This window comes from Stegastes partitus, unplaced genomic scaffold (genome assembly GCF_000690725.1).
Source record: "Stegastes partitus isolate 25-593 unplaced genomic scaffold, Stegastes_partitus-1.0.2 Scaffold1324, whole genome shotgun sequence".
In the NCBI taxonomy this organism is placed as follows: domain Eukaryota; kingdom Metazoa; phylum Chordata; class Actinopteri; family Pomacentridae; genus Stegastes; species Stegastes partitus.
The window spans coordinates 96,215-121,659 of record NW_007579055.1 but is presented as its reverse complement, the minus strand read 5'-3'; the positions used below and the strand labels follow the sequence as shown (position 1 = coordinate 121,659).

The following is a 25,445-nucleotide window of genomic DNA, read 5'->3' as shown; positions in this document are numbered from 1 at the left end:
AGTTAACTGAGCTGTATTTATTTTTTATATTGAATTTATTAATAACTTACCAGCAGAATTCCAGTCATGAGTAAATATTTACATCGAATTAATTAATTCATGGATTTCGAAAAAAGACAATTTTTACGTGATTGAAGAGAAATGTTGTTCTGAGCCGTGCTGCATCTATTCATTGATCCAGTAGGTTGGATTTTCCTCTCAGTCTCTAACTGAGAAGTTTCATTTTCATTTTTTGCAGAATTTGGTGGAAACGGCTTATTTTGGGCAAACTGTAAACATAGAATAAAATGACTTTTAGGGAATTTCCCACATTTTAGTCCAGATTTGAACCAAAAATCTCCCCTGATTAGTTCAAGGACAGCCCATTTTCATCATTAAAAACGGATCTGCTCGTATCCAAATTACCTGTAATTACAAATAATCCCTTAATGTCTTCAGATCTCTGAAACCTATAATTCACTGTTTGTAGAGTTTGCTTGGAAGGTTTTGTTTCCTCCTTTTAACAGAAAACTTTAATTTAAATGGGAACTTTAAAATCTTAATTAACCCATTTAACCCCAAACTTTCTCAGATTAAAGCAGAGTTTTGGCTCTCGTCCTTTATGGTTTCCATTATTTTATTTCAAGTTGAGCTCAGAATCTAAACAGCAAAACACGTAATCGTCCAAATACTTCTGGTCAGAACTGCATTTGATAAACTTCCCTTTGATTCTACCTCCAAAAGCAACTATCTCAGAATATTGTAATAAAGGACGGGCGGTAAGATGACAAAAAAGTTAATTGTAAGTGGAAAAAATCTGGAAAAATGAACTCAAACTGTTGTAAAAGTGAGTTTTAGCTGCTTGAGTTCATACGAGTTCCTGAAGAGGAAGAACTTTTCTCTGAGCAGCTTTTTATAAACCAGGACGTCTTCTTTGAATTCTTCGTAACTGAAACCAGTTGTTCCGGAACTACGAGCTGCGTTTCCTTCTTCCTTCAGAACGAAGCAGAACAACAACGAAGAAATAAAACAGCAGCTTTTACAGAAACAAACTGTAAGAAACTGTGTTTTTTTCCCCATTAACTTCATGTTAAAGCCTTCAGCCCCTGGTGGTCGTTAGAGGAACTGCAGCTCAACACACCAGCTAGCCCGCTACAAGCTAGCAGCTAACTGTGCAACTATTTAAGCAGTAAATGTTAAATATGATTTAAACATAGATGTTGGGTTTATATATATATATATTTGTGCTAATTCAAAGACATTTTTACATAATTGAGTTATTAATGTTAAAAAAAAATTAACATTTTTGCATATTAATTTAGTTAAGTGAGTTAATTTATAAGTAATTTAATGTGGTTTTACATTAAATGATGATACATTTACATCAACATGGACTTGAATTAAAATCAATTTTAGCTGTTACACGTATTATTCAAAAATCTACCTTTAGAAGTTTCCGGTGCGTCGTTATCGCCACTGTAGCGTCGATGCAGCGAACATTTACTCAAATACGACATAATGTTGATTTGCAGTCTTTATAACAAAGTTGTAGAAAGTATGAAAGGCTGGTCCAGCCATCCATTGTCTTCCACTTATCCGGGGTCGGGTCGCGGGGCAGCAGGCTGGTGAAACTCTGAAATTACAAAAACTAACTAAAATGTTTGCACATCTGAAAGAATTTTAAGATTTATTAATGGCGATAATTACAGAACTACATTAAAAGCTGCATTCTGAGGCGTGATGGATGCTGTGTTTTTTATTGGTGCGGTCTTTTAATTTGAACCAAACCCACTCAGATGGTTTAATTGTGCTGAAGGTTTTATTTTGAAGCAGTTTTACCGACTGTTCAACCTGGAATAACCTGAAACATGAGCTAAAGCTGGAGTTACTTTCATCTTCTGGTGTTGAATTTTATCGTATTTTAGTTGCTTCTGTTCTGGTTTGAGTCGGTTTATTCGTATTTAAATGTTAAATGCTCCAATTGTTTTTGTATTTTGCTAACTTTGCTTTTTAATATTGTGCTTCTACTGTTTCTCAAGAGGCTTGTTTGTGCATCTTCAACTTTTTTACTAAATAAAGACTCCTGGTTTAAATGACGGCAGTAAGAACACCCTCAGACAGCCACGCTTTGGTTCACATTTTATTTAAGTGCAGTTTATTGAGTAGAGTTTCTTATTTCAGAGACGATGAGGCAGAACAAACACGATCAGACCCGCCGAGGTCGACACGAACGTCACATCCTGAAACCAACGATTTCCAGACGAAGCTCAGTTTTGTTTTCTTGTCGAGCAAAAACAAAACAACAAAAAAAGCAAAATGTTCCCGAGAACAAAAGTTGTTTTTGTGGAAATAAACCTGCAGGAAGAATCAGAGATGCTTGAAATGATCTGTTTCTATCTCAGAAGTGAATGAATGGAATTCCTCAAGCAGAGGAAACTTTTTATTCTGATTTGTCGTCACAGATTTGACATAAAATGGAACCCGGTGACATTTTTTAAAGGCTGACGTGACTCATTTATGCAAACATACACTGGAAACCCCCCCAAAAAAAGAAGAATTTCAGGAGATCAGAGCTCTTATTCGGCATTATTGAACATTCAGAACCTGGACTTGCCGCCTCTGTACACTGGCAGGACACATCTGAATACATCAGCCGTCTGCAGAGAAGTGATTTTAGCCACAGGACGAATGAGGAGGAAGCTGTGATGGTGGAGGCAGCGGGTGGATTTCCAGCTCTGCCTGCGGCGACAAACGATGGAGTTCACTGGGACGCTGTCGGCGCTTTCGGAAACAAAGGGAATAAAAACCGCTAAAAGGGACGAAACGACGAGTTGTGTGGTTCGGTTCTGTGGTCCGGTGGGCGCCGACAGGAGGGTCCGGCTCAGGGCCGGCAGCGCTGGATGAAGCGGGGGTAAAGGCAGACGTCCCTGATGTGGTGTCGGTTCAGCAGCCAGGTGAGGAAGCGCTCGAGGCCGAGGCCGTAGCCGCCGTGAGGACACGTGCCGTACTTCCTCTGAAACACAAACGCAGCCGCACGTCAGGCATCTTTCTACATTTCACCGCCGGCTTTACTCCGGCAGCTTCTCTGTACGTTATCAGTCCAACAGTGATTGGTTTGGGGTTTTAAAGTTCAACTGACTTCCTCACGATTTACTAAATGACTCATCTGTGAACTACGACTAACTGGACTCGCTTGAGTTCCTTGAAGACGTTCCACCTTCATCCAGGAGGCTTCATCAGCTCTGACTTACCAGTTGGGAGTTCCACATACTGATATCCTGAAGGAGCCGTTAACACCTGAGTTTAGGTTTCAATTGGGGTTTTGTTGCTCCTCCCCCTCGTTATGTGAGTCCTTCGTGCTCCCCCTGACGCAATGGGGTTCTGTCCAATTCAAGTATCTGGAAGCCTCTTGGATGAGAGGTGGAACGTCTTCAGGTCCGGTTGCTACGATTAATCTACCAGAATAACCAAAACCTGGAGGGACTGAGAATCTTCACCCAACCTAAAGTCTCTCTCTGGTCATTGATTAAACCTCATAAACCTCACTTCTGTTGATTAAAACTACACATTTAGAAGGTTTTCATCCATGAAAACTATATAATTTATGCCTTTAAGCGGCCCAGAGTTAACTCTACACCTTTGATTCCTCTTATATAACCTCTTTCTGTAAAACTACACGACGCTTCACAACTACGAGTTGTAATATTAGAGTAGTTTGGACATAAACGCTTTAAACGGAAACCAACTCTAAAAAAAAAAAGTTAACAGATTTTATTCCTTTGGTTTGTTACATATGAACCCCTAAAAGTCTGAATCTGTCTTTTCTGAGACAGTAGAAAGGCTCAGCTGTGGTGCTGACTGATTATTTTGCTCATAATGTGTCTTTTAAAACATAAAAAAACACCATGTGAGCACAACAAGGCCGTAAACTGGATTTCCATTCCATTGGTGGAACACTCTTAGATGTTAAGTCTCACTGGGTTAAGGTCTAATGAAAACAGGGGTTCGTTACCTGGTCGGTGTACCAGTAGTACGGAGTCGGGTCGATTCCCTCCCTCTTGTACCCGTCCAGCAGCTCCTCGGCGTCCCAGGTACGCATCGATCCTCCCACGATCTCGCCGACGTTTGGCATCAGTACGTCGACCTGCAGCACCCAAAATCTTTACTTTCACATCGAAAACGGGCTTTTACTTCTAAAGTTCCCCCGTTTCATAAAGATAACGGATCATATGTTTGTACAACGGCTCAGCGTTTGTCCAAAAGTCACCATAATCCACATTTCTACAGGCTGTTTTCTTCTATAGTTAGTTAGACAATGAACTTCCTGCAGATATTTCACACTAAGCATCTTCCAGGCTTCTAATTTAAACACTGTTATGTTAATAAATGTAAAATATCCCTCAAAAAAGGGACAAAAAGGTAATTACACGCCTCAGTGTCAAGTATTATTAACTCCAGCTCGCTCTGAATCAATAATCATGATCACAGGATTGATAGACAACATGGCTGCCCTCTCTCTCCCTCTCTGTATATACATATATATTTAAATTCTTTGTGTATTTTTGCAGGGACGGCGCATAATTTAAAGTTATCGCGTCACAGTTAGCTAGCAGCTAATTTGCATCTGTTGTCTGTGGGAAGGTCCAAAAGCAACAGCAGAACAATAAATACACAAAACTAAACAACTAAAAACCTCATGTGTCCGGTCTAAACGCTGTAAATCCTTCTGAGTTTCTACTGTAGACGTTTTGTGTCCAGTCTGATCTCTGAGCTTCGTACCGACTCGGTGAGGCGTCTGTCGTCGGCGCAGCGCTGCATGTAGAAGGACTTGATCTCAGCCGGGAAGCGGCAGAGCAGGATGGTCTCGTTGATGGTGTCGGTCATCAGCCTCTCCGGAGCCTCGGGGATGTCCTACAGGAGAGAAAACTCACAATTAAATGATCGAATCCATCAACAAGAGGAAGGATTTCACTTGTAAAGAGCTGAAACGTAAATCCGAGTTGATGAAGACAGCTTTGAGGAAACGTTTCTTCAACGTCGTCGACGTCCACAAAACTCAACTATTGTGACTGTTCAGCAACATCTTGAAGGCAGATGAGAGCAGGATGGAGGCGTCGTTGGTCCTAAATACAGCAGCACCCTCTACTGGTGCGTCTGAGAAACTGCAGCTCCGCTTTGGAAAATAACTGAACAATTAAACTCTCAGATACTTGACTTCCTGCTACACGATTAAAAAGGATGATTCCACCAATTGTACAAGCAGAAACAGCTGAAGATTGCCAAGCGATGTTATCTGATATCTCGTCCAATGGACGAAACTTATTGAACAGAAAACCTGCATAACAAACTAGAGATATATGAGTTTACAAAAACAGATACTACGATAAAAACATATGATCCAGGTGGACAATGAGTAAAGAATCTAAAGGTTTTGGAACTTAAGGGACTCAAAGTCTGGATATCTTGGACTAAAGTTGACTGTTCTTCTTGTTTTCCTTCTAAACTTGTGTCTAAATCCACTTTTGATATTTGAAAAACACATTTCATCTGTTGCATGTTATTATATCTAATAATGCATTTCGGTTGGCTGTCGTCAGCTCCTCTGATCTGGTTTGTAAACTAGCTGTAAAAGATTATCTATTGGCAGAAAACCTGCCCTGCAAAAATTATTAAAATGTCAACGTTCAGGTTTAAAATGACGTGTTTTAGACGCTGAGTCGTCACCTCTCCGAACTCGTAGTAGGAGCCGTCGTCCTTCTTGACGTCGTGCTCTTTGAGCCACTCGATGGCTTCGATGTAGGTCATCCTCTTGAACGGCCTCTTGGGGGGTTTGAAGTTCTGGAAAAAACAGCAGCAGCAGCAGCAAAGAAAACGTCAACAATGCTATCACGATGTCGTCTCCAGGAAGAGGTATATTTCACAGAGCAACCGTTCAGCGAAGCGGGCCGTGAATGAATTACCGGGTTGATGTCGTAGAGCAGCTGGGCGGCCGGAGACTTGAGCACTCGGTCCACGACGTCGCAGACCAGGTCCTCCAGCCGGTTCAGCAGATCCTCGAATGTCATGAAGGGACACTCGGCCTCGATGTGGGTGTACCTGAGCACGGGGAGGAAACGCGTGAATTTACTGCAGATTTTAAACAACCTAAAGAAGAACAGCCAACGAGACGGAACAACTGGTCCACGACAGTAACTGTGGTTGTTGCAAAAGCCAAAACCCTCCGTCAGAAATAAACTTCCCAGCTTTAGCAGGCTAAAAGATGTTTGCTGGTCTTGTCGAGTGCTTTAGAAACCTATAAAACACAGAAGCTTCACGGTGATTTTAGCATGATGAGGTTCTAATGCAGGTTTTGTGTCACTTCCTCGTCTTTACGGTGTGCACGCTAAAGATACAAGACAAAGTTGTACAAACTGCCACCATTTTGAATCAGGTAATCACACAATTTTGTCTGGTTTGTCCTGTTTTTATTAGTTAATCTAATTAATTAGAGGCTTTGTAGTTAATTAATCACATTTTCAGTTCACGTTTTTCAACCCAAATAAATGTTGGTTGACGACTGAATCAATGAATAAACGTGAACAACTAAAATGTTTATCTTTCATTGATATTTATCTGCATGTTTCATCTGTCTGCTACATTCACAGATTAGTTCAAACTCAAAGTGTGATTATATTCAACATTTGAAGACTTTTTGTCTTAAAACTCTTTGTTGCATAACCACGTTCTCATCCAAGCTGCCTCGTGCTACGTGTCCACAGGATTAAATGTTATTTTATTCTTTTAACGCATTGTTTTTGTCTGTAGTTAATTACTTGTAATTAATGCGTCCAAGCCCTAATTGTCGCATCCAGGAGACTCACTTTAGTGTTTGTGATCCTTCCTAAACCTGAACTAATCTGAGTCGGTCTTGACGCCGTTCTCCGGTGCTCAGCTTCTACGCCGACCGATTGTGTTTACGTTGTTAGCGTACTAGCTAGCCGGACTCACTCGGACAGGTGTCTGCGGGTGCGGGACTGCTCGGCCCGGTACGACTGGGCGATGCAGAAGGTGTCTCCCAGCGCAGGTATGCAGGTCTCCAGGTAGAGCTGGGACGACTGGGTCAGGTACGCCTGCTCGCCGAAGTAGTTGAGGTTGAAGAGCGTGGAGCCGCCCTCCACCTGGGTCTGAACCAGGGTCGGAGGGGTGATCTACAACCAGGGAAGCAAACGGTGGTTATGGAGCCTTTAAACCTGGTCCGTGAGGTGTTGACGAGGAAACTAGGACCTCGACAGCCGACGACCGTACGGCCTCACCTCGTAGTATCCGTGGCTGAAGAAGTGGTCCCTGAAGCACTGCGTGACGGTGGATCGGACCCTCAGGATCTTGGAGACGTTCTCTCCTCGGATCAGCATGTGTCGGTTGTTCAGCTGCACGTCCACGTCAGACTCCTCGTTCAGCAGGTTGTCGGCGCCACCCGCTGGAGCCAAACCGATCAGCTCCCAGAAGTCGCAGTGCAGCTCGTGGCCGCCGGGCGCCTGACGAAGGACGGACAAGAACAACCCGATGAACACCTGGTTCAGGCATCTGTACCACCGTTTATAGAGTCAGTCCACCTCAAGTCAACACATTTTAAAGAAAGCTAACGCCTGACCATCTTATATTTGGCAGATTTTTTGTTTTCTCTGCATGTTATCGAGCAAAATCTGTGGTGATGTTGATTTTTGAGCCGTTTTCTTTGCGCCAATCTGTGGATCGATGTTTGAAGAGCCGTAACTTGGAGTTATTAGGATCAAATATGTTATATTCATGTTCTGATAATCTCTTATTATTATCTCAATCTTTTATTGTTATCTTAAGGCATAATCAACACAATTGATCAACAACTGCAGCGTGAGAAAACGTAGGCAGAAACAGGATTTGGTGGTTTGTGTAAATCTTTCTCTGTCACAAGCAGGAATCTGCAGGAGGGAGGAACTGAAGGTGCTCAACAGTTGGGTGCTGAGTGGCAAGTTTCTGCATCTACGAGATGGTGGAAGAAGGCCCAAGGACACGGAGGAGCCAATCAGCTGGCTGCAACACATTCTGCGCTCATCCTCATGTAACAGTATCAGAACACTGGATCAGGGAGTCAGACTTGGTGCCTTGACATTAACTTTGTTGGTGCTATGGTGAGAAGTTTGATCCAGAGCTCTGTATTCAACTATCTGATCAATAAATACATTGAGTGAGACCTAAATATCTTCTCCTATTGCATCATTAAACGAATGAGCAGGAGCTATCTCACACACAGTTTGATTTCTGGTGGATTGAGATCCAGCTCCAACAGAGTCCTGACACTTTGGAGGCTCGTTGATACGCTCCTGAACAAAATCTCAAGACCGGGGGGGAAAAATTACAAATATTTGTGCTGGTGGATCGTGACCAGGTTGTAAGTCGAGCTTACAGGATGTTTATCTCTGTCGTTTTCAGTCGTCTTTACAGAAACAGATCCGAGTCTGCCTCTTCAGCGAAGGTTCAAACTTCCACTTAGAGCTGCGACTCGTATTTATGTTCATTATTGATTCATTTTGAGTGTCTAAGAACATATTTGTAAAAATGCCAGAGTTCCCAGAGTTCAGCTAGTGTATAGTGAAAACATGGCGTCACTGTAGGATAATTGAATGAAGAAATCTGACCAACAGCTTGACATTTCCAGGCTTCCTTTGTGAATGAAACACTACGACTATCAAAACAGGGATTGTCTTCATGAGGCTCTGCGGGCGTCTTCTACGCACCACGTGACCCTCCTTCCTCACAAAGTGGACCGATCATGCAGGTCAGCAGGTTGTTATAACGATGGGCTATGAAGAACATAAACATTTATGGCGGGATAAAGTGCAAGAGATGTAGGTTAATAAATATATATATATATTTTACCGCTCTTATTTCTAACATTAGACCTGTCCAGGGTGTCCCTTGTCTTCACCCTGAGTCAGCTGGGATAGGCTCCAGCCCCCCACGACCCTTGTGAGGATTAAGCGGTGTTTAGACAATGGATGGTGGATTTCTAACATTAGAGGTGTCAACATTCCAACTTCATTTGAACGTGACACTCAGAGGAGGACGTTTGGGTTCAACACAGACTCGTAACGAAGGAGACGTGGAAATTAGTTTAGTAAAATTAATGTTATTGATTGAAAATTCTACGGGTCTTCTATCAGCTGCACTACCAGCAGTGTCAAAGGGACTGGACAGCAAATCAAGACCAAACATTTATGCTTTTTTAATTTTTTTGCACCACTAATGTACAACTCGACACGTTCCCTCAGCCGACGATCATCAGGAGAAGAACGGGTCAAAGGGAGAAGCTTCTTAAATCCTTAGCTGCCTGCACCGGCGTGATCAATCCGGTTAAAAAAAATCAACTTGAGGCTCAAAAACCTGCAAACCCGCTAACGTTTCCTCGTATTGCAGCCCTCTGGTTTCAAGTGTTTACCTGTTTTCCTTCGGGAACCGGTGTGACCGTCCCGTACAGAGCGACCGTGCTCTCTGTGGACAGCATCAGACCGTTGTAGCACTGGCACTGAACACAAGAGAATAAACCTTAATTAGTCGTAAACGTGAACACTTTACATCAAAACAGGTGTCATTTTTAATGTGGTTCAGTCTTATTCTTTCACAGTTTCATTTCTGAAGCATAAAATGACTTAGCAGCTGTGCAAAATCTTAAAAAAAAAAACAGATTTAACTTGGAATTATTACACAATTACAGCACAGTGAGGCTAACAAAAGATTTTTTTTTTTAATGTAAAAGAGAGAAGTTCTAAAGCCGTACCAGTTGATCCGACAGGACACACTGGAGGAAACCAGTTCCGTCTCTCAGCACAATGAACATCAGGTTCTTTCCTGCAGGACACAAACACATTAAATTAGAGCTTTGACGCTGCGTTCATCGTTTATTACCGTATCTATTCATGCGTTCCTCACCTTGCCTCCTGAGGCGATGAACCCACCCGAACACTTTGACTCTCTGACCTCTCTTTGCCTCCAGTTTATGGATTTTAACCTGACGAACAAAGTTTTCTTCAGATTAGTAACTCGAAAAGGTAAAACTGCATTTAAGCCCAGATAATGAACCAAAGTAGCGCAAGAAAACGTACAGCAGCAGAAGATGTCAAGATGTAAATATCTGGTTAAATTTGTTGGTTGAGACGCTTCCTGATTTGCAGAAAAGCCTTTAAGTTGATTTGCATCGGTGCTGTAGCTTCAGATAACGTTTAAACACGAGCAAAATCTTGTTTTAAAGACGCTCAATGTCGCTCACTGCAAAACATTTTGATTTGTTTGGGGAAGAAATGTTGTTTACGCTTTTTATGTCGATGCAAAACCACAGAAAGCCAGTTACATGACAAATAGAAATACAGAAATATCCTTTAATGTAATAATCCTTTCAGTTTACTACCCAGATATTTGCGTTTTTGGCTTATTAACAAATAAAATAAGCCTTTTTATAATCCCACAGTGGGGCAACTTGCAGTGTTACAGCAGCAAAGACGGCGCAAACATTTAGGAAAAAATAAAAATTACCCACAACACATGATGCATAAAGTTTAATCCTGGACGACAATCATCTACATGTGAGTATAAACGGTCAATAAATGGTTTATAAACGAGACTTAATGAATAAAGCTGGTCACACCTGTGCTAAAGACAAACACCAACCAGTCCATCCCGTGAACAGCTGCTGCCAGACGAACGCCGTATTTGTTTGTCAAGAACAAATGATTACAATATTTAACTGAAATCATCCAACCAGGACAACGACGTTAAGGCTTTTCAAAACAGGACAACGCAGCAAAACAACCGCAGCATCCTGTGCCGACGGTTTACTTTAGTTCTTAGTGGTCATTTGGTATTTAGCGATGCCCAAATTGCTTTTCCAAACCAAAAGGTGTCTTTTGGTGGCTATTGGCAGCATCCACCGAGTACATCAGGTCTGATCTAACCGTAAAAGCGATGTAAACAGTAAAAGCACCGACCGCTTCAGGCTCAGGGAGGCTGGGATCGTTCACGATGACGATCTTCTTGGCTTCTTCCAGGTTCTTCTCTCTCTTCTCGGTGTCCTCGGCCTGGAAAACCAAACACCGAGCCGTTTAGAGACGCCGCAGCGGCTTCTCAAGTCGAGACAAACACCGTGAATCCGCGGCACAAACCTCCTTCTTTTCTTTGGCGTCGCTCTTCATCTGCTCGCGGTTAAAGGCCTTCTTGGCGTTCTTCATCTGGGTCTTGGAAATCACCGCCCAGCGCTGAGGAAGACAATTAATTGTTAATAAAAGCAAGATATACTCATTAGGTCCAAACAACCCCAGTTGGCTATCATTAATTTCCTTTTTTGAGGTCTTGGTAACATCATTAATTTAACAAAATGAAGCAACCTAAAGACCATATGCTGATGATACGCTAACATATATTTATAACGACGTTCTATTAAGTATTAAACAACCCCACACTAAACAGTCAATTAATGGTTAATTAAAGTAAAGTACAAAGCGTCTGTTAACAGAGGATTTCTATCTACGCGTCAGTTTGAGTCACTCATTTGTTCTTTGGGCCTTAAAACAAAGTGAATTTGTGTATTTTCGTCAAACCATCGTAACTGTGAAACCAATTTAAAGGCTTAATATCTCCAGAAATATCATTCTGACAGCCATGAAATGTGGTGAACGCTCAGACAAAAGTCTCTCTGGTAGATCCGAATGATTAAATGGCTCCAGTCTGTTTAATTATTGGCCCTTGAACAATTAAATTCTCACAATTTAGCCATAAATATTTTACAGAACTCAGATTTGTGCCACAAATATCAAACAAGTAAACACATTTCCTTAATTCTGACGCACACTGACAAGACAACAGAGTTTACGGTGCACATATGATGGTTAAAATCAAAATAAAGTTGTTTTTTTTTACCAACCTCTCCCTCCTTCTGTGACTCCACGTAGATAGTCGGGAATGGTTCCTTCCCCGCAAACAACAGAGCCTGAGAGGAATCAACGGGAAGCAGACGGATTACTACCAATAATCCCGATAACGGGGAGATTGAACGTCTGAAGCGAAACGCTCCACCAACCTTAAGGGGAGTCTTGAAGGGTTTCTGCTCGGTTCCGTCTCCATCCTGGTCGCTGCCGCATTTGTCCGAAACGTACATCTCACCTGAGAAACAAAGACCTCGTCATTATTGACCAGAAACCACAAAGCAAGAAACCTTCAACCGACAGCCTGAAGTGTTGTTTTTGTCTTTTCATGAAACTACCCGACAATAAACACACAGACTGTGTTCTAGTTGATTCTATATATGTTGGTGATGTGACCTCCAGGACTGAGAAGGGAGAACCGAAACCCTCCGTCTGGGTTTGCTAGTCGCTCAAAAATGTCACGAGAAGAACGAGGAAGCTGGAAAAACCCGTCAATTAAGCTAAAGAATGTGGATCCCTGAAAATTACACCCAAATTCACCAATCTGTGGTCGAGCTTGTTCTGTTAAATATTACCTTTTTTTCCCAATGAGGAGCATTTAATGAGTAACTGATTTCAAGGAATTTTTAATTCCTGCAGCAGATTTATTTTACCGATCACATCCTGACCAACCAATAACGGAGCTGTGAGATTTTACTGTAAGTACTAGAAGCCTACGTTTGCTGCTTCATGTTGGTCCAACAGCGTCCACTCCTCTACAAAGAATGTCTACAGGAATATTCCACTCATCCAAGAGTTTGGAATTTAGGTTCATCCAAGTCAAGTTTTCTTCCCCACCAACCTGGGAAAACCAGTTCTGTATGGACTTAGCCTTTAAGGACACTTAGTCATACTGAAACAGAAAGCATCGTCCACACTGTTGGAAGCATCCCGCTGCACAAAATCCCCTCTCTTGGGCCTCAAATGCATTTTCATGTTTCAACACATTACGGTGCAGCTGAATCATTATTCTCACGTCTAACCAGTCTGATATCTTTCCCAACGTGCCTGAGGAGTAAATGCAGACGTGTAGATTGATCGGAGGGAGCAGGCAAAATGCAGCGATTCAACAAAGTGAAAAGAAAAGGTGCCGGTGGTTCGACACCCAGATTGTCACTCAAAAATCGCTGCCTGGACAAGAAACTGGATCCAAGATACTCCTCATCATGAAGCACCGTCTGTTTACTGTTTAGTCGAAGCAAAGTGAACAGACAAGAGCTAATGTCAGTCATTTAATGTCTAGTAAACGGTGTCACTGAATTACGAACGCGTCATTTTGTGTGGAGGTCAGTTGCTTGACCACCTCAGAAAGTCTTGTGCAGGAATGATCTTCAACACACATGAAAACAACTTGGAAGGACGTTGACACCTGCCACATCAATAGATAATACTTCCATCTCTGACAAACTAGCATTGCAATTTTTTCTAACCCTGTGATATATATTGAAATATACTTTTTTTTTTTTTAAAAATACAGAAACTTTCAACAGATAAATTGAAGCACTCTAAGTTCTCCTGCCCTCCTGCCATGTGGTGACTGTGAACCTGCACTGATCTCACCTCTGTGTGTGAATGTGGGTTGGCAATAAACAAACCTTTGAGCTTTCTGAGCTCTACAGAGCTTCATCATTAAACTAAGTCACTGACAATGAGTGACAAGCAGCTCATTCACATTTATATTCAACAACTGAAACCTTTTACAGCAAAACTAAGCATCTTTCTTTTTATCAAAAATGATTTAAAATAAAATGTGAGCAGCTCTACATCAGACTCCTCAGTGGTCCACAGCCCCTTGTTCTGGAGATAGTAGAAAATAATAAACAAGCTATAGAACATTTATTTTATATCTGTACAAAGCCTTGTTTATATGGTATTTTTGATTTAGGTCACTTGTTTCTTCGGTTTCATTTAGTGTGTTGTTTATACTTAAATAAAAGCTTGAAACATGCATACAGTTTGTGTTACTGTATGAAATTTACGAGTGTAATTCACTGTGATGCTCGGGGGCGCCAACTACAATCTTGCCTCGGGCACCAAATTGGTCAGAACCGGCCCTGCCACTGTGTATGTCTTTGTGGTGATGATGGTGACTAAAACGAAGCAGATGGTGTTAAAGGTGGAGCCAACAACATTACTGCAATGCAGAAAAGACAGAAGAACACAAACCGGCAGAGCTACGAAAACAGAGAAAAATCTGCATATCATAAATGTTTAGGAATGTTAAGTATAAGTTGGACCATGCAGTTTCCAAAAGTGTTTGTGTTTTCCTTGTTCAGGTTTTCACAGGTCGTCTCTCGCCACTAAAAACAATGGACAGACTCTGGTAGGTCATTGATTTTGCCGTTTTCTCCTCAAGAAAGTGACATCGGCTTAATTTCACCTTGCATCAAATACTTCTCTACACTTACATAACCCCGAAACCGACCCGAACCAGGTGAGCCTTCAAACAACCCAGAGCTGGTTTCTGTTTCTCATGAAGGCAAAGGGCAAAGGGGGGCTGCAAGGTGGCTCGGTGGTTAGCACCGTTGCCTCGCAGCTAGAAGGTCGCCGGTTGGCGTCCCGGTGAGGACACCCGGGATCTTTCTGTGTGGAGTCTCCATGTTCTCCCCGTGCAGCGTGGGTTCTCTCCGGGTTAATTGGTGATTGTAAATTGTCCGTAGGTGTGAATGTGAGTGTGCTTGGTTGTCTGTCTCTAAGTGTAGTCCTGTGATAGACTGGTTACCTGTCCAGGTGAACCTGCCTTCACCCTGAGTCAGCTGGGACAGACTCCAGCCCCCCATGACCCTAGTGAGGATTAAGGTGTAGAGATAATGGATGGATGATGGCTCATTGTAGGTATAAATGCATCCCGTCTTCCTCTGCTTCTTGTCAGACAGTTCTGGAAGTTGCTCTGATCCAAGTACGACTCCAATATCAAACTTTTATTAAATAACTCAACTTAAGTCTTCGTCCGTTTGTTTTCTACAGACTACAGTCTGAGCTACCCTTTGTTCGATTTAGGCATCTACTTTGCCCGGATCAATACGTCGTGTTGTGGCAGTAAAGTCTGGGAAGGTGCAGCTCAGACTACAGCATAGAATCACTGCAGATGTAAAAGTGAAGCGTAAACGAGGCGAGTCCTGATTAGGAGGACAGACACTTTAGACCATCTCTAACAACAGCATCTTTATAATAAAATCACTTCATAACCATCACAAATATAAGCACTGAAACCTCATGTTTGGTGTGGTACACTCGACTTTAGATGCAGTGTACTAAGGACAGTATACAGACCTGCATTTACTCCACACATGTGTCCTTGGGTCTTATGTTGTGACACATTTAGCAACAAAACCAAAACTAAACCAACGTTTCCCCGCATTAGACTGAAACACCGTTGAAGGGTTTGGTCTAATGGCTCTTCTATAAGCTCAATTTACAGTAAGATTAGTTTTAAAAATCGTCTATTTCGTACACTGACACAGATTTTTTTAAACTGACTGACGCAACCAGGTAGCTGCTGCATCGCAAACTGACAGCTGTCACGGCTAAACATGAGCTTCCATTCATTCTGCGGCCGGCACAGTCTATGAGCCGTTCAGTAGATGTGTAAATATGCTCCATATGAGTGGATATCAAACACACAGAATCAGGAATCATCTTCAGCTAGCAGGCTAACGGCTAACATCGCCGCAACTGATGCAATAACCGAGACACACATGTCTTTGGGAGCAGGCTAACCAGCTAGCTAGCTCGCTTGCTAGCTAACAAGCTAGCTTTGACTGAGCTTCATTTTCGTCCTTACCCACTGAGACTTGTTCCACACCTTTTGCTATCTCCGCCGCCATGTCGGTCCTGATACAGCAGCAGTCCGCTGAAGAATTGTTTTATTTTAAAAAATGTAAATAAGCCCCAAAAAGCGCCCGCCTCCGCCGCCGCTGTCTGCTCAGCCGGACACGCAACTTTGCATCAGCCCCGCCGCAGCCTGCTACAAGCTAACGAAGCTGGCTGCGCTCGGCTCCGCCTCTGAAGACAGTACGCCTGCGTGGATTGGCGGGCGCGATGGCGTCACCTGTGTAACGGCAAATCTGATTGGTGGCATTCCTTGTCAGTCAGTTTATGGGTTTGTATTAATAAATGTATTAATTTTCGTTATTTTAAACAATATTTATCAAGCAATCTAGCTACTTTATTCAGCCTGATAGCACCTTGTCGCACACAAATTGCTTTAAAACACGAAGGTAAAAAAAACAAACTGTAGAATTAAAACATGTAAACAATAGAATACAAAACACAGCAGAATTAAAATTAATTAAAAACACAACTGACTGAATGCTTTCAATAAAGTGCGCACACTTTTTTTTCCAGAATAATCAATTGACTGCAAAAGTGGATAAAGACAAGAGATATAAAAAATAAAAACATGTAGGTGATTTATAATATAAAAGGAATTACTTTAAAGCACTAGAATAAAAACTATCTTTAGCTCACTTTCAAAAATGGCTACAGCTTGGTAAATATATGTTTAAGTGAAGCTGGTCTGCAGCATAAAACTATATAATTTTTTGTACATATAGAATAATTTGTTCAATATTTGTGCGTCTTTATCAATATTTCTACTCATAAAAGAATCTGTGCGACTGATTTTAAGAAAGCAGATAGGTGAAAGAGTCACGATTAAGAATGCAAATGAACTAACACGTAAACAATAGATAAGAATGATTGAGGAAAAAGGGGGTTAATTATTTATTTCAGGTTAGTAGAACGTCATTAACATTACAATCCAAACACAGACCATTCAGAGGAACCGTACAGACCAACAAACAAGTCGATGATCAAGCTAAAATGGTTACAGCAGGCTAAAGATTTAAAAAAGAAAGAAAGAAAGAAAAAAGAGAAAAATCAAAGAAGTTCAATTTAATATGTTGTGCGTGTATTTTTTTTTTTTCCTTTGTTGACTGATGAAGATGTGATTTTTGATGCCATTTGTTATTAACATCAACTTTCAAATACAATCCTGACTGGCAGAAAATATCACGTTACTGTGTTTGTGTCATTAAACAGGTTTAAAACAAGAAATACCCCCAAATAACTTGAGTGACTTTTGTCTTCATGCCTTGGAAAGTTTACAGATTTCAACAGAAGCACCCTCAGATAAGCCAAATCCAAGACAGAGTTGCCAGTTGAATGTGTCCTGGACTCTGTGGATTAAAGTCATGGTGTCAGTGATGCTGTAGAAGGACAGAATACTGTGGAGGCCTCTTTTCTGCAGATCCAGATCCAGATAGACTCCAATTCTGGAGGACGGAGGACCTGGGATGTAGGTTCTGTAGTTGTTGCATCTGAATTCATAACCATCACAGAAACACTGTAATGCCCAGGAGATGTTGTTGTTTCCAAATGCACTTTCTGCTCCTGATCTGCTGATACTTTTGGATGAGACAACAATAAAAACCTCTGGTCCCTTCCACTCCACCTCCCAGTAATGACGGCCAGTCATGTTCTCTCTACACAACACCTGAGGCCAGTCAGTGAATCTGTCTGGGTGTGGGAGTTTACGAACAAAACTATTCTTTGCTTTGAATTTACCCTCAAGCTGGATGTATTCATGTGCCGTACTTGGATCCAGTGTGGTTTTACATGAATATTTGAAGAACTCATGTCTGGTCTTTGGATATTCTTTGCGCTTTTCATCACTCAGTTGAGCCATCTGTGAGCTCTCCTCTTCAGCCAGAAAGTCCTGCAGCTCGTCTGTGGTGTCCGACACAGCTGCTGCCACGCCCTCCGTGTGCTTTACAGGACGAGCATCGCTGGCAGCTGACAGCAGTGTGTAGTTGTGTAGAAACTGGATGTGGTCTTCTGTGTGTGAGAGCTGCTCCAGCTCAGAGCTGATCCTCCTCAGCTCGGCGATCTCCTGCTGCAGCACCTTCACGCTGTTTTCTTTTTCTTTGATTCTCTGCTGGATCTTGTCTCGATTTGCTGCGAGCTCCCGTTGCTTGTCCTTCCGTTCTGCTGCAGCTGAAACTGTGTCGTGGCCTTTATGTTCATCCATTAAGCAGAGATAACAGATACACTGCTGATCAGTGCGGCAGAAGATCTTCATCACCTCATTGTGACGAGAGCAGATGTTCTCTTCAAGCTTCCTGGACGGATCGACCAGCTTGTGTTTCTTCAATGCAGCGACGTCATAGTGAGGCTGGAGGTGTTGCTCACAGTAAGAGACCAGACACTGCAGACAGGACTTGACAGCTTTCAGTTTTCTCCCAGTGCAGAAATCACAGGACACATCTCCAGGTCCGGCATAGCAGAGATCAGCTGGAGCAGATTGAAGTCTGGTCTTCTTCACTTCCTCCACTAAATCTGCAAACATGGTGTTTCTCACCAGGTCAGGCCTCGGTCTGAACGTCTGTCTGCACTGAGGACAGCTGTGAGTTTCCTTCTGATCCTCTTCATCCCAGTGGCTTCTAATACAGTTCATGCAGTAGCTGTGTCCACAGGGAATAGTCACCGGATCCTTCAGGAGATCCAAACAGATCGAACAGCTGAGTTTCTCCAGGTCCATTTTGTGAAAAATCCCGAAGCAGTCGTCTGTTTGCCTTCCTCTTCCTGGATGGGCGGAGTCCAGAGTCAATAACCAGCAGCCTGTTCACACACGTCAGTCCTTTCTCTGGAGATCAAGGAAGCAAGTATTTCTCTGAATATGTAACAGTGTGTGTTCTATCTGAGCGTTGAAAGTAAGACACCCAAGTGACTACGTAGCTTTTCATTATTGTATATTGCAATATTGCACCCCGTTGTGCTCATCAGAGTTGTAATTATTAAGAGAGAAATAAAAATTCAGCTGTGAGGAAAATAATTCAGTGGAGTCCTAACTTCTCCGAATCAATACACAGTCGTCTCTCAAGTCAAAGCAAAGTTTTTCTTCAGCAAGGAGCAACATGTCCAGCCCAGAGTCTGAATAAGTGACTGACTAAAAACATGAATTATTGGTTCTTACACACAGACAGTGAAGAGAAAACAGAAAAACAACCTCCGGCAGAAGGGTGAGAACAGGCACAGTTCTCATGGTGTTTTGACTACCCGCTAAGAACAGCCTGTCCTTATCTCACACTCACAAGGTTCAGTAGAGGTGATGGACATTTACCGCATTCTCATAGACTTTTCACAAAGACCATTGGATCATAACATAGAATTATTCTAACAAATGTGTTTGTCTGTTTCCAAATATTTTCTGACTTCTGGCTCCCAATAATGATGCAAATCTTGGGAAACAAATAAAACATAAAAATAAAATCAACATGCTGTGTCAAAATTAACACGATATCTACAAATATTCACAGATTTTGTGTGTAAACGCTTAAAACTGTTTTAGGTGCATCTGTTTGTAAAGTATGAGTAAACAGTGTATTAGTTTTTAAAAAATGTTTATAATTTTTCTGCACAAATTCAAGTTTTCGAAGCTGTTTTACGCTTGTGAGTCATCCGTTAACTACACTTCCTGTCCTGCGCGGCAATGTGACGTTTCACTTCCTGTTTCCGGTCTGTAGTAGGCTGTGTGCTAGCGTCGCAGCGGTTCACGGCTCTTTCTCAGTTATCATTAAATTCTGCCCAGTAGCGCTAAAAACCTCATGTACGGTCAATTAAGTTACCAAACAGGCGGCTCCTAAAGCGCTCGTGTGCGGAACTGCTCCATGGATGTTAATCTAACTCGGTGTTTCGGAGCCGCTAGCCGAGCAGCTAACTAGCTAGACATGGCTTCCGTTGCTGTGCCAAAAAGTGATCCTCTGGCAAAAAGCAATTTTAATCTACACAACCAGTTACCTTCACGCCTCTTCTTATTTATTTAATTTTTATTCTCTCCTCCGGCTCTACATGAACCCGTTCAGCATTGTTTTAACCAGTCGACAGAGCTTTAAAGGACAATTTCAACTAACTGCCATTTCCACCTGCCAAAAAGTGACTGTAGCACCAACACTGTGACTGACATGTTGGCAATGCATGAGAATTATTTGGTTTCATTCATTATTTTCATTGTCAATTAATCTGTTGAATATTTTCCATATCAGTGTATTAATCCTCTGGTTTGTAAGCTCTCAGAAAATGGTGAAAATGTCATGAAAACTCCTCATATGTCTTATTTTGTCCACAATCCAAAGAGAGTCAGTGTACTGCCATAAAGGATTAATTCATTAATCACGCTAATAACACACTAAAAGCTCTCACTGATGCAGGTCTCTCACATATTTTCTTGTCAGAGAGAAAGTACAGAGTGAAATTAAGTTGAATTAAATTCTATCTGTAGGGAAAGTAAGCGGAGCAGGAAGAAAAAGTTTGACAACTACAGTTCTAGTGTAAATATAAATCTAAAATCTGGGCAAATTCAGACAAAAAAAGGAACATAAGACGATCTGCTTCAGTTATTGTGAAATATAAATTGTGTGGGAGGTTTAGGAATGTGGCTGCACCATTTAAGTGTCCTTCAGTCACTGTTTTTGTCTTCTTTTAGTTTTTTTTCTTCCAGTAATTTAACGTTAAAACCTCAAACTGCTCAGATGAAAATAAACATTTAATGAGCTCAGTGTCTCAATTTTACTTCAAGGATCTTTGAAATTCCATAAATACCATTAGGACATGAATTCCAAAAAACTAAAACACTGTCAAAACTGTGACATTAACAGCAAACTTCTGTAAAATACTGATATTTTTTAGCTGATTTGATTCCGAAACTGTGTTGTTTTTTTATGGTCACAGATTATGAACTCGTCATTATTTGTAAAAAAAAAAATACAGTTTTTTCATGCTCACATTATTTACAGTTTTGGCCAATTTATATATATATATATTTTAATTTTTTAGGATTGACATGTAAACAAATATTTTTTTCCTGTGGCTGTAGCAGATATTTTCACAATGGAAGACAAATAATAGTAAGTTGTTCTTAAGACTGTAGTTTAAAACTTCATTCTGTTCATATAAACCACTTCTACATTTCAGGGAATCGAATCCCTAAACTCATCATCTATCCAAACCTTTTTATGTCAATCATAAAATGTAAAATATGTTATTCAGAGGCGTATTATTTTTCTTTCAGCTCTAACTGATATCGTCTCACAAAATTTTCAACTACAAACTGTAAAACATCAACGTGTTTTTTAAGGCATCTCTGCACAACATTTGCTTTCAAATTAGGTGGAAATTATGAAATTGTGTTTGATCTCATCTGACATTTCATAGAGGCAAAGTTAGGACCATAGACTGTAGAAGAAAGGCTTAGTTAGTTTCTTATACAGTCTATGGGTGGAGTCCAGGGTCCATAAACAGCTCACATGCATCAGTATTTTCTCTGGAGATCAAGGAAGCATGCGTTTCTTCGAACTCAGTATCTGACTTATGAATGGTCTGCGCTTATAGAGCGCTTTTCTACTTTTGCGGCACTCAAAGCGCTTTACAATGTTTCTCATTCACCCATTCACATACCAATGCCATGCAAGGCGATTGGGAGCAACTTCGGGTTCAGTGTCTTGCCCAAGGACACTTCGACTGTGGAGGGGCGGGGGATCGAACCGCCAACCTTGCGATTAGAGGACAACCCGCTCTACCACCTGAGCCACAGCCGCCCAAAGTTTCCTTTATTTCAATGCATTTATAGTAACCTTGGTAGACCATTATTCATTTGTTGTGTAGTTTTTGTTAAGTTTCTTCCTGATTCCTGAGTTTATAGTGACTGTGTTTGAAGTTACATTCATTATGTTGGATGATTGTTTCAATCAGGAATTATTACATCAACTTTAATATTCTTTATGATTTTATTCTCTCGTCAGACAGACCAGCTCAAACTGCCTTAAAATAAAAAAGCTTCAGCTGGAAACCTCCTGCATGAGCTCATCTGTCCTAACTGACACATCACAGAGTCAATAAAGTCCTTTTACCAAAGTGTCCCAAGTTCCAGACTGTTCTTCACATCTGAAGTCCTCGCTGCACCATTTCTGTAGTGGTGAAAGTGAAACAAACTACTTAAAACACTCACACAACTGAACTGCATTCTCAGTTAATAGAAGCTTAATTTGTCCTGGTTTACGTTTGTAGCGTGTTAGAAATACGTTTTTTAATCAACATATTCTTGCCGTTCCTTTTTCTTGTTTTCGTCCACCATGCACAGAGCTGTTATTGATCTGATTAATATCACTACATCCTATATTCTGACCTGCTGCTGTTTTCTCACTCATTTTAATTCATGGATTAATTGAGAATTTCTGTGTATTTTTGTCTGCATCAAGTGTGTGTGTGTGTGTGTGTTGTTTGTCATTCTGCTTCCCTATAGCCAAAAAGCATTAAGTTTGTCAGATTTTACTTTGCATGTAAAATAAGTGGATTAATTGACAATGGAAAGTTTACTTTGAGGACCAAAGTCCGCCAGCTGCCAGGACCAACAGGGTCAAAGTTTTTCATCCATCAATGATCATATGAAGGTTTCAACAGTATCATGGAAAAACAATCACATCAAGTAATTATTTTTAAACAGAAACAATGAATTTAAAGGGGTTTATGTTCACCTTGTAAACCCGGCAGATTTAGTACTTTGCAAGAACTGATTCGTCCACTTGGGGGCAGCAAACATCAGACTGTGAAGCTCATATAGTATACAGTGTTAATACAACAGCAGGGGCCTGTATGAAGAAGCAGGATTTAGGGTTAGCGAGGTAACTTCAGGTTAAATCCTGGGTTTTCGGTCCTACGACGGTGGTTCACTTCTTACCGGGTCCATCACCATGGTAACTTATGCTCAACGGCTAACCTGCGCTGCAGCAGGTTATGTTCGAGGTTGAGATCACTGGGTATAAAAACACCTCCACTGAAAACCAGTTCTCTCCCGTAAAGCACTTCTCAACATAATGGCATCACCGGCATTTATAGAAGAGCCGCTACACATCGGAGCTGAACTGTGAGGGATCACTGAGGACTGTGAGGGTTTTTCGGGACCAGCAGAACAGAGCACCCTGACCAGGATCTCTATGAGCTCCTGTCTTTCTTCATTCATTTTCTTCCTGTTGGCTACAGACAATGTCAAAGCTATTTCATATTTTATTTCCATACCAATATCACCCCATAGCAGTAAACTGACTTCAGCATTAAAGCTTGTGTTTGTAGGATACGTTAATGAGCTGCACCGCTTTGAATTATGTGTCTGTTTGTTCTTAATGTGTTCCTACGTCTTTTTTCCACCGCCAGGGCTGCAGCTGACTGTAAAAAATGTCAGATATGCCACAAGTCTATACATTAGGCAGCACATTAGTTAACAGAATCCTCAGATGTGCTTATTGTCTGATACGTGTCTTCATGATGGAACATTGATGATATTTTATTTGATTATAAACTAATGACCTGATGCATTCACACAGTCAGCAGCTTCCCGCCAGCATTCCTTCCTGGCTTTGGTCGCTGCAAGGGGCTGCTTTTTGCTCCTCTTATGTTTTTATATTATTCTTCATATTTTGTACAGATTATATATATATATATTCTGCTCCTTGGCGGTAAAGTGAGCCGCTCTGCAGCCAGACTTGTCCACAGTCGTGATTGGTCCGCCCACATTATGTGCACGCGCTCATGGTCAGATCAGACAACCCTGGGTTGACTTACTGAGTTGAAAACCACTGTCGTAGGACCAGTTATCCTGAGTTATATTATTAAAGTTAGTTAAACCGGATCTCTGAAAGATATCCTGGGTATGTTGATCTCACTTCATAGTGCAGGCCCCTAGTGTTCATCTACAGCTCACTGTCAGCAACGTTTGCCTCGACCACAGACCTCCCTAAAGACAGGACTATGAGAGACGCCTTTACAAATCAATTACAGTTTTCCTCTAGAGTACTGTTCATATCTTTTTTTGAAAATGGCTTTTTAGTTAGTTGTTTACCATTTATTGGACACAAGTTATGGTTGTTGCGACCGGTTTGAGAACCCTGAAGCAGACACGAACCACAGGTAGAACGTCAGGTGTGAAACGCTTTATTATAAAGCAGAAAAATACAATGAAAGCGGTTCAAAATGGTGCATTCGACACTTTCCTGTGGCCATGGTATGGAACTGCTTTTAGTGTGTTTGTGTCATTTATCAGAACTTCCACCAGGGGGCGCTTCATGTTCAAAACTTGTGATGCTGTTTTTATTTTCCATTGTGCTTTTGCTTCACTTCATAATTCTTGTATTTAGTAAATTTCTGTAATTTAGCGATTAACGGGTTAATCTCCTTTTCTTTCACCACACCAGTAAAACAATCACAACACCGATGAAGTGTACTTTTTTATTTATTTATTTAAAAATTAAACACAACACTTTAATTCAGAAATGAGGACTCCACACACATCACATCAGTGGTCATGTGCAAGAAATATATTGTCAGCTTTATTAATTGACCAGTCAGGAGGTTTGGTGATCCCTCTTAATTATACACTGTTGTTGTTTCCCTTTAAAAATCATTTCATATTTATTTGGTATATTAGTTTTGTAACTTAGTTTATCTATTTGATATTTATCATTCATTTTAATCAGTTTGATTATTCTTTTTTGTTTTATTTGGCCTTGGCTCTGACATAGGCTAGAATGTATCATCCATCACTGTCTTTAATTTTCATAATTAACCTCTGACTGCCTGTCAGGTTCCTCCTCAGTCCCTGCATCTGCTCCACCTCACCTCCCTGCCTCCCCCTTCTCCCCTCTGCTCTCATTCACTCTCCTGTGCTGCTCCCTGCAGCCGCTCATCCTGATTATTGTCTTAATCAGCAGTAACTCCAGTCAGCTGTGGTGCAGAACTCTGGTCACTTCCTCTTCAGCCATAAAAGCTGGATCCACTCCACTCCCTGCCAGATCTAGCGTCAGCTTCAGCTACTCTGGTAGTTGAGTGATCAGGCCTCAGCAGTCTCGTGATGGTAGATGAGGCCTCATGAAGCGTTGTGGCACATTACCCAAACTGTACTGATTCTGTGTTGGTACTGTGTCACTGTGTTGCTCAGTCGGGACACCTGCTGGATCTTAAAACTCCTTACAGGCAACCGAGTTGACAGGCTCAACTGACATACTGATTGATTGACCTGGTATATACAATAATATAATGCAAGTTATTGTATTTTATATGGTGTTATTTTATATCTTAATTTAGTTTAAAATGTATTTATCTTTTAAATATACAGTCAATAAATAATGTGAATGTGTGTCATAACGTGAACATCAAAGTGAAAGTGTGGATGTGAGGATGCTGATGTACTTGTCTTTGAGGCAAGGAGGGGTTTTATATATATATACATATATTCAAAAAAATCTATTGTTCCAATGTCTTGGCATTAAGGCAATTACATTTTTTTGATGCAAGTTCTCCAGGAACAGGATTAAACAACAAGGAAATAAAAACAAATACCTTAATAGCTGATATCAGATCAAAATGGTCCCACACGGTGGGAACATTTCTTTTTCTTTTGCTCCATAGTCGCTTGGAATTGCGCTTCAAGAGATCTGTGATTCTTTT

The 25,445-nt window shown here is 41.2% G+C and overlaps 3 protein-coding genes across 4 annotated transcripts in view; all 3 read right to left on the bottom strand.

Moving 5' to 3' along the window:
- Positions 1 to 2,106: 2,106 nt before the first annotated feature.
- On the bottom strand, positions 2,107 to 15,902 carry nars1 (asparaginyl-tRNA synthetase 1). Of its 2 annotated transcripts, none has more exons than XM_008298533.1 (15): positions 15,733 to 15,902; positions 12,065 to 12,147; positions 11,909 to 11,974; positions 11,151 to 11,243; positions 10,977 to 11,066; positions 9,925 to 10,003; positions 9,773 to 9,843; positions 9,434 to 9,520; positions 7,272 to 7,493; positions 6,967 to 7,166; positions 5,940 to 6,075; positions 5,704 to 5,817; positions 4,759 to 4,890; positions 3,992 to 4,123; positions 2,107 to 2,992 (listed from the first exon to the last, which is right to left on the bottom strand). In XM_008298533.1, exons 1-15 carry the CDS (start codon positions 15,773 to 15,775, stop codon positions 2,861 to 2,863), a joined length of 1,680 nt encoding a protein of 559 aa, XP_008296755.1. In that variant the 5' UTR covers positions 15,776 to 15,902; the 3' UTR covers positions 2,107 to 2,860. The 2 variants fall into 2 exon arrangements, with proteins under 2 accessions (XP_008296755.1, XP_008296756.1); XM_008298534.1 differs by having other exon boundaries at positions 15,754 to 15,902.
- A 747-nt stretch (positions 15,903 to 16,649) lies between these two features.
- LOC103369742 (tripartite motif-containing protein 16-like) lies at positions 16,650 to 18,555 on the bottom strand. The gene has a single exon (XM_008298536.1). It carries the CDS (start codon positions 18,487 to 18,489, stop codon positions 17,038 to 17,040), a length of 1,452 nt encoding a protein of 483 aa, XP_008296758.1. The 5' UTR covers positions 18,490 to 18,555; the 3' UTR covers positions 16,650 to 17,037.
- A 4,200-nt stretch (positions 18,556 to 22,755) lies between these two features.
- The window catches only part of LOC103369745 (GTPase IMAP family member 8-like), a 72,052-nt gene continuing 69,362 nt past the window's right edge, over positions 22,756 to 25,445 (bottom strand). The window contains exon 7 of the mRNA XM_008298539.1: positions 22,756 to 22,979. Coding sequence (XP_008296761.1) covers positions 22,756 to 22,979 — 224 coding nt within the window. The remainder of the gene's footprint in view (positions 22,980 to 25,445) is intronic.

Coding starts and splice junctions, on each gene's coding strand:
- LOC103369742 (XM_008298536.1), bottom strand. CDS start 18,489: ATGGACCTGGAGAAACTCAGCTGTTCGATCTGTTTGGATCTCCTGAAG.
- nars1 (XM_008298533.1), bottom strand. CDS start 15,775: ATGGCGGCGGAGATAGCAAAAGGTGTGGAACAAGTCTCAGTGG. Junction 7,494..9,433: donor CGGTTCCCGAAGGAAAACAG/GTAAACACTTGA, acceptor GTCCTTCGTCAG/GCGCCCGGCGGCCACGAGCT. Junction 4,124..4,758: donor ACAGACGCCTCACCGAGTCG/GTACGAAGCTCA, acceptor TGGGTGCTGCAG/GTCGACGTACTGATGCCAAA.